At 42.4% G+C, this 13,598-nt stretch overlaps 1 protein-coding gene across 1 annotated transcript in view; it reads right to left on the bottom strand.

Moving 5' to 3' along the window:
• Positions 1-6,646: 6,646 nt before the first annotated feature.
• LOC131941281 (DNA damage-binding protein 1) overlaps positions 6,647-13,598 on the bottom strand; it is a 56,164-nt gene continuing 49,212 nt past the window's right edge. Inside the window, exons 23-27 of the mRNA XM_059300454.1 lie at positions 13,400-13,485; positions 9,465-9,548; positions 9,231-9,333; positions 8,076-8,199; positions 6,647-6,766 (exon numbers count right to left, since the gene is read on the bottom strand). Coding sequence (XP_059156437.1) covers positions 6,689-6,766; positions 8,076-8,199; positions 9,231-9,333; positions 9,465-9,548; positions 13,400-13,485 — 475 coding nt within the window. The 3' untranslated portion in view covers positions 6,647-6,688. The remainder of the gene's footprint in view (positions 6,767-8,075; positions 8,200-9,230; positions 9,334-9,464; positions 9,549-13,399; positions 13,486-13,598) is intronic.

The following is a 13,598-nucleotide window of genomic DNA, read 5'->3' as shown; positions in this document are numbered from 1 at the left end:
TATAGCTGTCATGTATGGGGGTAGGGGTTGATATAGCTGTCATGTATGGGGGTAGGGGTTGATATAGCTGTCATGTATGGGGGTAGGGGTCGACATAGCTGTCATGTATGGGGGTAGGGGTCGACATAGCTGTCATGTATGGGGGTAGGGGTTGATATAGCTGTCATGTATGGGGGTAGGGGTTGATATAGCTGTCATGTATGGGGGTAGGGGTCGACATAGCTGTCATGTATGGGGGTAGGGGTCGACATAGCTGTCATGTATGGGGGTAGGGGTCGACATAGCTGTCATGTATGGGGGTAGGGGTTGATATAGCTGTCATGTATGGGGGTAGGGGTTGATATAGCTGTCATGTATGGGGGTAGGGGTTGATATAGCTGTCATGTATGGGGGTAGGGGTTGATATAGCTGTCATGTATGGGGGTAGGGGTCTACATAGCTGTCATGTATGGGGGTAGGGGTCGACATAGCTGTCATGTATGGGGGTAGGGGTTGATATAGCTGTCGTGTATGGGGGTAGGGGTCGACATTGCTGTCATGTATGGGGGTAGGGGTCGACATAGCTGTCATGTATGGGGGTAGGGGTTGATATAGCTGTCATGTATGGGGGTAGGGGTTGATATAGCTGTCATGTATGGGGGTAGGGGTCGACATAGCTGTCATGTATGGGGGTAGGGGTCGACATAGCTGTCATGTATGGGGGTAGGGGTCTACATAGCTGTCATGTATGGGGGTAGGGGTCGACATAGCTGTCATGTATGGGGGTAGGGGTCGACATAGCTGTCATGTATGGGGGTAGGGGTCGACATAGCTGTCATGTATGGGGGTAGGGGTTGATATAGCTGTCATGTGTGTGATGGGATGGTCCAGGGTACACATTGATGCAATTCTGGGGGGATTGGGAGAAGGGGGGGGGGTTGACAAGGCTGTGATGTGAGACAAGAAACATGGCAAATAGTGAATGTTTCTTAAAATAAGTACCCATATATTGTTCAAATTATTTTAAAAAATGTAATAAATGTTGGAAAAGATATGGAGCCAAAATGGTCAAGATTTTATAATTTTTTTGTGCTATAATTACTAAATGATTTGCCATGAAGTCTGCTAATAAGTAAACAATTCAAGTTCTTGTCTAGATTTTGACCATGAGATTTCCTCGACTAAATGGAACTGTTACAATCATATCTGGATAATGCTATGTTTAAAATGTATTTATTACCGCTTGTACAAATGACATGCAAAAGAAAAGGAAACTTTTTTTTTTCTTTTCTAATGGGGTTGTACTCAAACAAAATTTTAACAAAACCAAAATGATGAAACTCAATACAACTAGCAATGAACAACCCACAAGATGGTTAAGCAAAAAATGTCACATACTTAGGCTGGATGAAAAACCACTGAAGTTAAAATTCATGTTCAGTCTAAGACTAGAAGTAGATAGAAGCATAATCTTAATGTCATTTTAAAGAGCGAATTCTAGCCTATCGTTTGATGTATAAATTGAAAAAATAACTTATTTCATTTTAAAAAATCAGTTTTTAAACTTTAAATGACGATATATACACGAAAACAAACTAATTCTGTTTAAATTTTTACACCGATGTAAAGTTCACTTTTATAACTGGATCTACTTTGTGTTGTAAATTCAAGTATTTCTCATTTGCGAAGCCGTGCCCTCAATAAACATTTAGACCTCCAGCCGACTTTCAGCCCCGAGTGAGTAGCTCGCCGAACGGTTTTAAAGGTTGACGACCGATGTTGCTAAACGGATTTTACCCTTGCTAGAGCCTTCAAACAAGTTGTAAGTACCATTTTTAAAGTTTCATTTCCATTTTAATAAATGAATTTTAAGTTTGAATTTCAGTTTGGTTTAAAGAGTACAAGTTATTAATGTAAATTTGACCGCTACTAGTCCACGGTTTTAGCGTGTGAACTACGCTGGTACACATCGTGTGTTTAGACGTGAACCTATTTAATTCAGGACATTCTAGGGACTTAAAATATGAATGCACTTAACTATTAGATGCTAGTGTTAACAAATTCTTTAAAATCTATCGAATGGGATTAATGATAGGGTCGTATTACTAAAGTTTATCTGGACTATCACGTCAAAATTATGAATCGACAAATTCAAAATGGCCACCAGACAATCCTGGTTACTATGTGGACGAACTCAATTATTTACACAGGGAACGAAGGTTAGGCCTAAATACTTATAAAATATTAATAAAACACAAAAGAAATGTATAATTACAGTAACTATTTTTGTAAATACATTTTTATCAATTTATTAAAACTAAAGACACTAAATTTTAAGGACTAATGTAATTATTTTTTAAATTTTCTGTTGTGCACTCTGATTCTGATTCCCCTGCTGAATAATGTGAAATGTTCTGCCCCAGTCTCCTTAATAAAATGTACCAGATCAAATTTTGGATGGTGGTGCAATTTATTAAGATTGTGTACATGTTGGGACTTAGTTTTAAATCTTATATTAGTTGTAAGTGTAAGTAGTACTACTAGTACTAGTAGTATTTCTCATTATTTATTTATTTTATATGCCTATAGTAACAATGAAGGACAGTTAAGCTGTTCTATAGATGTTGAGAACCACAGTATGGCACCTTCATCATTGGATATCTCAACCAGTGTGGCACAAGCAACGAATATTTCATTCAGTAGAATTACTAATTAAAATATACTATCAAGTATAAATTACTTATAACAAAAAGGTGTTTTCAGTTATGGTCATAGGACAAATAGTAGGCCTACACAATAGGCTAGTAGTAAATTTAATTATATTTTATTAATCACTAAATCAATTATTTTTTCCATAGCTTGAGACATTTATGGTGGCCTATCCAGAACTTTCCTTATAAGGGAAGGGAAGACGGCCAAGCGCCCCCCCTCCCCCTACAGTTCCCAAAACATCGCTTACTCTTGATGTTCCACAAGGTTGAGGGAAACAAGACTTACGAAGATGTGGAGTTGTCGTTTTAAAAACTGTTCCTCCAAAGTTATCAACCCGATAGGTTTGAATGTAGCATCAACTGCTGCATCACTTGTAGGCATCACGTCTTTATTAGACTACATTACATTACGTTACTCCACTTAATTTTGATTCTGTTTCTCCTGCACTAGATAACTGTGGCATTTTTTAAAATAATATTTTAACTCGTGTGATTTTTGAAAATAATGAACACATTCTTCCTGTTAGTGTTAATGTTACCAACACAATAGTTTTAGTTTTATTCTATGTCCAAAGCAAAAAAAAAAAAAAAAAAAAAAAAATGAATTTTGAATTTTTTTTTTAATGAAAATAAAAGTGACCAAAACGCGTTATTGTTATTTTCAATTATTTTTTTTAATCTTAGAAAGACTCATTTTAGATGACTGAAAAAAACTGGGCATATATAATATAATATATATTACAAACTTTGCAGTAACTTTACCAATTTCTACACTTCTATATTATTTAGTTTAGAAAATATTGGTTCTCAAAAATGGCACTTTTTGAAAATCAGTTTTTTACCAAATTTTGCTTTTTTAAAAATCGCATAACTTTTTTATTTATTGAGATATTTTTATAAAATGTGTGGCATAGAGTGAGCTTCTTCCATGACATAGGTTCTACTCACTCCAGAAGTCTGCAATCAATAGTTAATTTCAGCTTGGACTACCTACTAGAAGTAATGTCCTATGCAGTAATTCCAAAACTGAGGACTGATGCATAAAAAGTCAAGGGTCACTTTACAGGGTATAATAGTCCTAAAAAATACTAGCAAAACGACACATCAGAATTGATTTCATTTAGACATTTTTAAAAACAAGTTAATAAAAAGTCTAATGACAATTTAAGCGCAATTTCCTTAATTTATTTTTTTAGAATTCACAGACCTACGTAAAAATTCTTTCGAACCTCCGCTCATTCGCTATGTTAAAATCCTTTCGAACCTCAGCGCTTTGCGCTAAAAACCTACAAGATGCTCAGTTTAAACCAGACGAGCAGAGCTAGTCCCCGCCCCCTCGCGAGATCTGCGCGAGTCTGGCCAATGGCAGCGTGTTACAAGTAGACGTTACCTCTCACTAGCGACTGCCTCAGCCGGTGTGCTTGTTTTGCTACTTCACCGCTTCGCTTCTTCTAGAAATATTTTTATAATAGTAATCTTAGCCAATACAAATTAGAAGAAATTAATTTTTTGTGACCGAACGAAAGGATATTTTTGAAAACTTTCTTCGGCTATATTGTTCTAAATTATGGCAGAAATCGATTGGTAAATGTTTCAAGTCGCTAAGTTGTCTGGTTGCCGAGATATGGGCAAAAAAACTGCATTTTTTCGAGTTTTTTTGGCTTTTCCGGGAAATCCAGGAAGGAATTCCGGGAATTTTTTTGGCCTATGTTCATCCTCGAAACTTGCTTAACATATTTGATTTTGGAAAGAGTCCTCGATATTGCTTCGTTGAGGAGGTGATACGACTTAAAGCTCCGGACACACATCATCTATCCATAAATGACGAGTTAATAATCGCAATCCCCCAGTATGGAAATTGCGCTAAAAATTTACATCCTTGATCCATTTGGCTCGTGGACGTCCGGCAATTTTCTCCAAAGGGATGTAACCACCCATGGAAGAACATGGCGAAAATATTAGTTTAGTTGTTTCGCTTAGCTTCGCTAAAGACTGCTAGATATAGAAAATATATACTTTTAACAGTGTCTCCCCCCCCCCTGAAGAAAGTCTACCACCCTTTCCCCCCCCCCCCCCCGAAAATTTCAAGTGCCCCCCCCCCGGAGAAAAAAGCCTTGGAAGAGATCCCCTCCAACACAATTAAGTATACGTGTCGACTGGTTATGTGTCATTTAGGCAGTTAACTCCGATTTCAGCCTTTTGTCCAACCAAGAACAAACTACAAGGCAGCAGTTTTGGACCTGTGTCTCCTAGAAGAGTGACTGTCACCAGCTATCAAGCTGGAAGAAGATGCACATATTTACTAAATATTTACAAAACAGCGTGCAAACAGTGACTTGGTTTTTCTTATCTAAATGTTCGTTGTTCAGGCCAATGCATTGCCCTGATGGGATTAACATGATAAAAACTTTTACAGATATAACCTCTCAAACACGGCACTTTTTAGGGTGTTGGAAAAAAAAAAAGAAAATACCAATTTTTTAAAACGCCATAACTTTTTTACTACTTGAACAAATTTAGTGCCCACTATCTTAGAATCATGAGTTCTTGACATAGCAACTTTCAAAAACGTACCGGGTCCGTTTTAAAAAATGGCGACACTGGTGACGAAATGTACGATCACGTGACCTTTTACATTTAACAGAAAAAAAATTGTCTATTCTAAAAATAAAAATATTGGAAAAATATGTTGTAGTTAATTGTCAAAGTACCCTCTGTCAGAAAAGACAAAAATATTTGAACTAAGCAAACAGAAAGCGAAGTGGGGTTTAGTTTTATCGGACGAAGCTGAAAAATTACGTGGAAGTCTAATCATTGAACGGAGATATAGTTTTAATAATAAAAATATACTGTAGAAATTAACTATAAAAACTAGACTCACAAACATGTTTATTTAGTAGCTACATGTTTTTTTTTTTTACTGAACTATCAAGCCTCTAAAACTTGCTAACATAAATTTAGAAAAGCTTGGTGGTGCGTTGATAACGAAGAAAACGGCCATTTTCTTCGACCGTGCGTAGAGCTATTTTAGTGATCGCTATAATGTTTTGTCGAGCTCGGCCTTTTTTAAAATCTTGCTCAGAAATGATCAACATTTTATGTGTTTTAACCAAAAAAAGGACCATCTTTCTGAAAATGCAAATAAAAAATGTGTGCAATCATAGAATCACATGGTAATTTTTAAATTTCTTCAATTTTTTAACATTTAAAATATATGTATTTTGTTTTGTTTAGTATCCCACTAAAGGCTATTCAAATCTGCACATTTTACAGGTATTTGTAAAGAAATATGTGAACGGTCAAAAAAGGCCCGCGAGTTGAATGAGAGAGGGGTCAAAATCCGCTACTCGGCTGCTGTTGAAAAATCATCTCAGTGATAGTTTTCAATTGGTAAATGAGATATATTGTTTAATATTAACAACTATACATACTTAGAGGGCTTAAAATATACTTTTTAATGGCACCAAGCTTATTGCTAAACGAGCCCTTTTTATTATCGAAACTATGAAGTGAAAAGCTACTATATTTGGGAGACGCGGGCGAAAACGAAGTTTTTTTTCGGCCGTTTGACATGTTGACCAGAAAGATGCGCAACGGAAAAAGCGCAAACAGAAATTTGAGCACACAGAAAAATGCGCAAAAAGAAATTTCAGCACAAAGACCTATATGAACTAGATGACACATTTATACATGATTGTTAGGGCTGCTGTGAGAGGGTTGTGTTTGACATGACGCTATCTACTACTATTTAAAGAATACCACTACCATGAGCATTCACATCACCACGATAAAGGCGATAATCGCTTGACACAATGCCTATTATTTTCTTGGTCAATATTTATTCAACTACTATTCTCGTTCCTGGAAGATAGCAGACAACCATCATATCCCCCATCCCCCGTTATTGGTGCAACAATACATCACAGGGCATCAGTAGAAAGAGAATAACAAAATGGTTTCTTTTCAAATAGAAACATATTTTAATGGGAGGAACAGCTTCAATGGATGCGTGTCAGTTCTTCAATGATTTTAACCAGGTCCTCTACACTTGCCTCTCTCTTGCTGTCCCCCTCCATCTGAAATTAGATCACACATACAGGTGTCATTAAATTAGATCACACATACAGGTGTCATTAAATTAGATCACACATACAGGTGTCATTAAATTAGATCACACATACAGGTGTCATTAAATTAGATCACACATACAGGTGTCATTAAATTAGATCACACATACAGGAGTCATGAAATTCTTAAATATCAAAGTATAGCATAGTTTGTTTTTTAAAATAATATTGACTACAAAATTGATGTTTAATTTAAATCTACACTACCTTGAGTGACCACATGTACAAGTAACACTGACCTATGAACCCTGAAGTCAAGTGTCACTGACCTATGAACCCTGAAGACAAGTGTCACTGACCTATGAACCCTCAAGTGTCACTGACCTATGAACCCTCAAGTGTCACTGACCTATGAACCCTGAAGTCAAGTGTCACTGACCTATGAACCCTGAAGACAAGTGTCACTGACCTATGAACCCTCAAGTGTCACTGACCTATGAACCCTGAAGACAAATGTCACTGACCTATGAACCCTGAAGACAAATGTCACTGACCTATGAACCCTGAAGACAAGTGTCACTGACCTATGAACCCTCAAGTGTCACTGACCTATGAACCCTCAAGTATCACTGACCTATGAACCCTGAAGACAAATGTCACTGACCTATGAACCCTGAAGACAAATGTCACTGACCTATGAACCCTCAAGTGTCACTGACCTATGAACCTGAAGACAAATGTCACTGACATATGAACCCTCAAGTGTCACTGACCTATGAACCCTCAAGTGTCACTGACCTATGAACCCTGAAGACAAATGTCACTGACCTATGAACCCTCAAGTGTCACTGACCTATGAACCCTCAAGTGTCACTGACATATGAACCCTCAAGTGTCACTGATATATGAACCCTCAAGTGTCACTGACCTATGAACCCTCAAGTGTCACTGATATATGAACCCTCAAGTGTCACTGACCTATGAACCCTCAAGTGTCACTGACCTATGAACCCTAAAGTGTCACTGACCTATGAACCCTAAAGTGTCACTGACCTATGAACCCTAAAGTGTCACTGACCTATGAACCCTCAAGTGTCACTGACATATGAACCCTCAAATGTCACTGATATATGAACCCTAAAGTGTCACTGACCTATGAACCCTGAAGACAAGTGTCACTGACCTATGAACCCTCAAGTGTCACTGACCTATGAACCCTAAAGTGTCACTGACCTATGAACCCTGAAGACAAATGTCACTGACCTATGAACCCTGAAGACAAGTGCCACTGACCTATGAACCCTCAAGTGTCACTGACCTGCAAACCATGTACAACTTCCTGCATTTTGTCCCGGCTCAAATCCAAAAAACTCTCCAGCAGGTCCCCATCAATAAAACCCATGCAGGTGTCCCGCTTTTGTTCTGTGAAATAAGATCTCCAGCTGTCTACAGTTAAGGCAACACAAACAGGGCTGGTGACACACACAGGGCTGGTGACACACACAGGGCTGGTGACACACACAGGGCTGGTGACACACACAGGGCTGGTGACACACACAGGGCTGGTGACACACACAGGGCTGGTGACACACACAGGGCTGGTGACACACACAGGGCTGGTGACACACACAGGGCTGGTGACACACACAGGGCTGGTGACACACACAGGGCTGGTGACACACACAGGGCTGGTGACACATAGGGCTGGTGACACACACAGGGCTGGTGACACACACAGGGCTGGTGACGCACACAGGGCTGGTGACGCACACAGGGCTGGTGACGCACACAGGGCTGGTGACGCACACAGGGCTGGTGACGCACACAGGGCTGGTGACGCACACAGGGCTGGTGACACACACAGGGCTGGTGACGCACACAGGGCTGGTGACGCACACAGGGCTGGTGACGCACACAGGGCTGGTGACACACACAGGGCTGGTGACACACACAGGGCTGGTGACGCACACAGGGCTGGTGACGCACACAGGGCTGGTGACGCACACAGGGCTGGTGACACACACAGGGCTGGTGACACACACAGGGCTGGTGACGCACACAGGGCTGGTGACGCACACAGGGCTGGTGACGCACACAGGGCTGGTGACGCACACAGGGCTGGTGACACACACAGGGCTGGTGACGCACACAGGGCTGGTGACACACACAGGGCTGGTGACACACACAGGGCTGGTGACGCACACAGGGCTGGTGACGCACACAGGGCTGGTGACACACACAGGGCTGGTGACACACACAGGGCTGGTGACACACACAGGGCTGGTGACACACACAGGGCTGGTGATACATAGGGCTGGTGACACACACAGGGCTGGTGACACACAGGGCTGGTGACACACAAAGTGTGTTGGTGTGTTGGGTGGTGACTGTGTGTTGGGTGGTGACAGTGTGTTGGGTGGTGACAGTGTGTTGATGTGTTGGGTGGTGAATCTTTAGCTTAAATAAAGGATACAAGCTGTGTTCAATTTTCCCAACACTCTTGATGACTTTGCTCAACCTGTTTTGGACCTCCAGGAGAAAATTAAAAAAGTCTTGTGGTAACTGGGCAACCATGCCTAGAGAAGAGAGCAATTAGAGCATTTTAGTTTTCAGAACATCATTTTTTTAGAGTTATATCATTAGAGTAATATCATTAGAGTAATATCATTAGAGTAATATCATTAGAGTAACCTAATAAGTAACTGACCTACAGCACCATTGACAGTACCAAATAAAACAGAACCAGAGATGGGTGTGGTGTGTTCTCCAGCATGTTGCATCACCAGTGAACCTGTAGATTAGACAGACATTCACCACACCTGACAGACAGACATTCACCACACCTGATAGACATTCACCACACCTGATAGACAGACATTCACCACACCTGACAGACATTCACCACACCTGATAGACAGACATTCACCACACCTGACAGACAGACATTCACCACACCTAATAGACAGACATTCACCACACCTGATAGACAGACATTCACCACACCTGACAGACAGACATTCACCACACCTGACAGACAGACATTCACCACACCTGATAGACAGATATTCACCACACCTGATAGACAGACATTCACCACACCTGATAGACAGACATTCACCACACCTGATAGACAGACATTCACCACACCTGACAGACATTCACCACACCTGACAGACATTCACCACACCTGACAGACAGACATTCACCACACCTGACAGACAGACATTCACCACACCTGACAGACATTCACCACACCTGACAGACATTCACCACACCTGACAGACAGACATTCACCACACCTAATAGACAGACATTCACCACACCTGATAGACAGACATTCACCACACCTGATAGACAGACATTCACCACACCTGACAGACAGACATTCACCACACCTGACAGACAGACATTCACCACACCTGATAGACAGACATTCACCACACCTGATAGACAGACATTCACCACACCTGACAGACAGACATTCACCACACCAGACAGACATTCACCACACCTGACAGACAGACATTCACCACACCTGACAGACATTCACCACACCTGACAGACAGACATTCACCACACCTGACAGACAGACATTCACCACACCTGACAGACATTCACCACACCTGACAGACATTCACCACACCTGACAGACAGACATTCACCACACCTGACAGACAGACATTCACCACACCTGACAGACATTCACCACACCTGACAGACAGACATTCACCACACCTGACAGACAGACATTCACCACACCTGATAGACATTCACCACACCTGACAGACATTCACCACACCTGACAGACAGACATTCACCACACCTGACAGACAGACATTCACCACACCTGATAGACATTCACCACACCTGATAGACAGACATTCACCACACCTGACAGACAGACATTCACCACACCTGACAGACATTCACCACACCTGACAGACAGACATTCACCACACCTGACAGACATTCACCACACCTGACAGACAGACATTCACCACACCTGACAGACAGACATTCACCACACCTGATAGACATTCACCACACCTGACAGACATTCACCACACCTGACAGACAGACATTCACCACACCTGACAGACAGACATTCACCACACCTGATAGACATTCACCACACCTGATAGACAGACATTCACCACACCTGACAGACAGACATTCACCACACCAGACAGACATTCACCACACCTGATAGACAGACATTCACCACACCTGACAGACATTCACCACACCTGACAGACAGACATTCACCACACCTGACAGACAGACATTCACCACACCTGATAGACAGACATTCACCACACCTGATAGACAGACATTCACCACACCTGATAGACAGACATTCACCACACCTGATAGACAGACATTCACCACACCTGACAGACATTCACCACACCTGATAGACAGACATTCACCACACCTGATAGACAGACATTCACCACACCTGACAGACATTCACCACACCTGATAGAAAGACATTCACCACACCTGATAGACAGACATTCACCACACCTGACAGACATTCACCACACCTGACAGACATTCACCACACCTGATAGACATTCACCACACCTGACAGACATTCACCACACCTGACAGACAGACATTCACCACACCTGACAGACATTCACCACACCTGATAGACAGACATTCACCACACCTGACAGACATTCACCACACCTGACAGACAGACATTCACCACACCTGACAGACAGACATTCACCACACCTGATAGACAGACATTCACCACACCTGATAGACAGACATTCACCACACCTGATAGACAGACATTCACCACACCTGATAGACATTCACCACACCTGATAGACATTCACCACACCTGACAGACATTCACCACACCTGATAGACAGACATTCACCACACCTGATAGACAGACATTCACCACACCTGACAGACATTCACCACACCTGATAGACATTCACCACACCTGATAGACAGACATTCACCACACCTGACAGACATTCACCACACCTGATAGACAGACATTCACCACACCTGACAGACAGACATTCACCACACCTGACAGACAGACATTCACCACACCTGACAGACATTCACCACACCTGACAGACAGACATTCACCACACCTGACAGACAGACATTCACCACACCTGACAGACAGACATTCACCACACCTGACAGACAGACATTCACCACACCTGATAGACAGACATTCACCACACCTGATAGACAGACATTCACCACACCTGATAGACAGACATTCACCACACCTGATAGACAGACATTCACCACACCTGACAGACATTCACCACACCTGATAGACAGACATTCACCACACCTGATAGACAGACATTCACCACACCTGACAGACATTCACCACACCTGATAGACAGACATTCACCACACCTGATAGACATTCACCACACCTGACAGACAGACATTCACCACACCTGATAGACATTCACCACACCTGATAGACATTCACCACACCTGACAGACATTCACCACACCTGACAGACATTCACCACACCTGATAGACAGACATTCACCACACCTGACAGACAGACATTCACCACACCTGATAGACAGACATTCACCACACCTGATAGACAGACATTCACCACACCTGACAGACATTCACCACACCTGATAGACAGACATTCACCACACCTGATAGACAGACATTCACCACACCTGACAGACATTCACCACACCTGATAGACAGACATTCACCACACCTGACAGACATTCACCACACCTGATAGACAGACATTCACCACACCTGATAGACAGACATTCACCACACCTGACAGACATTCACCACACCTGATAGACAGACATTCACCACACCTGACAGACAGACATTCACCACACCTGACAGACAGACATTCACCACACCTGACAGACAGACATTCACCACACCTGATAGACAGACATTCACCACACCTGATAGACAGACATTCACCACACCTGATAGACAGACATTCACCACACCTGACAGACAGACATTCACCACACCTGATAGACAGACATTCACCACACCTGACAGACATTCACCACACCTGATAGACAGACATTCACCACACCTGACAGACAGACATTCACCACACCTGATAGACAGACATTCACCACACCTGATAGACAGACATTCACCACACCTGATAGACAGACATTCACCACACCTGATAGACAGACATTCAGCAAACCTCATAGATAGACATTCACCACACCTGAGGGTGGCCTGTCATGTCTAGGGTGTGTGGGTGACCTGTCATGTCTAGGGTGTGGGGGTGGCCTGTCATGTCTAGGGTGTGGGGGTGACCTGTCATGTCTAGGGTGTGGGTGTGGCCTGTCATGTCTAGGGTGTGTGGGTTGGCGTGTCATGTCTAGGGTGTGTGGGTGACCTGTCATGTCTAGGGTGTGGGTGTGGCCTGTCATGTCTAGGGTGTGTGGGTGACCTGTCATGTCTAGGGTGTGGGGGTGGCCTGTCATGTCTAGGGTGTGGGGGTGGCCTGTCATGTCTAGGGTGTGTGGGTTGGCGTGTCATGTCTAGGGTGTGTGGGTGACCTGTCATGTCTAGGGTGTTGCCTGTCATGTCTAGGGTGTGTAAGGGGCACACAGCTGCCATGAGTGAAGTCCACCTACCATGTCTAAAAACATTGACCATTTCTCCCAGATGATAGAGACCAACTTCTTGCATTTGTGATCTCTCTTCATCTGTAGTTGCTGCACTGTTAATGAGACCATTTTTTTAGCCACAGATATTAACAAGAAATAATTTTAAACTGCAGCTTTCGAACCTTACAGCTTTTTAACTAACATATCAGAGATTCAACCCACTTCC

Source organism: Physella acuta, unplaced genomic scaffold, assembly GCF_028476545.2.
Source record: "Physella acuta isolate Inbredline_101_S28 unplaced genomic scaffold, ASM2847654v3 ptg000355l, whole genome shotgun sequence".
Taxonomy (NCBI): domain Eukaryota; kingdom Metazoa; phylum Mollusca; class Gastropoda; family Physidae; genus Physella; species Physella acuta.
The sequence above is the reverse complement of the archived record's forward strand: the minus strand, read 5'-3'. Positions and strand labels throughout refer to the sequence as shown.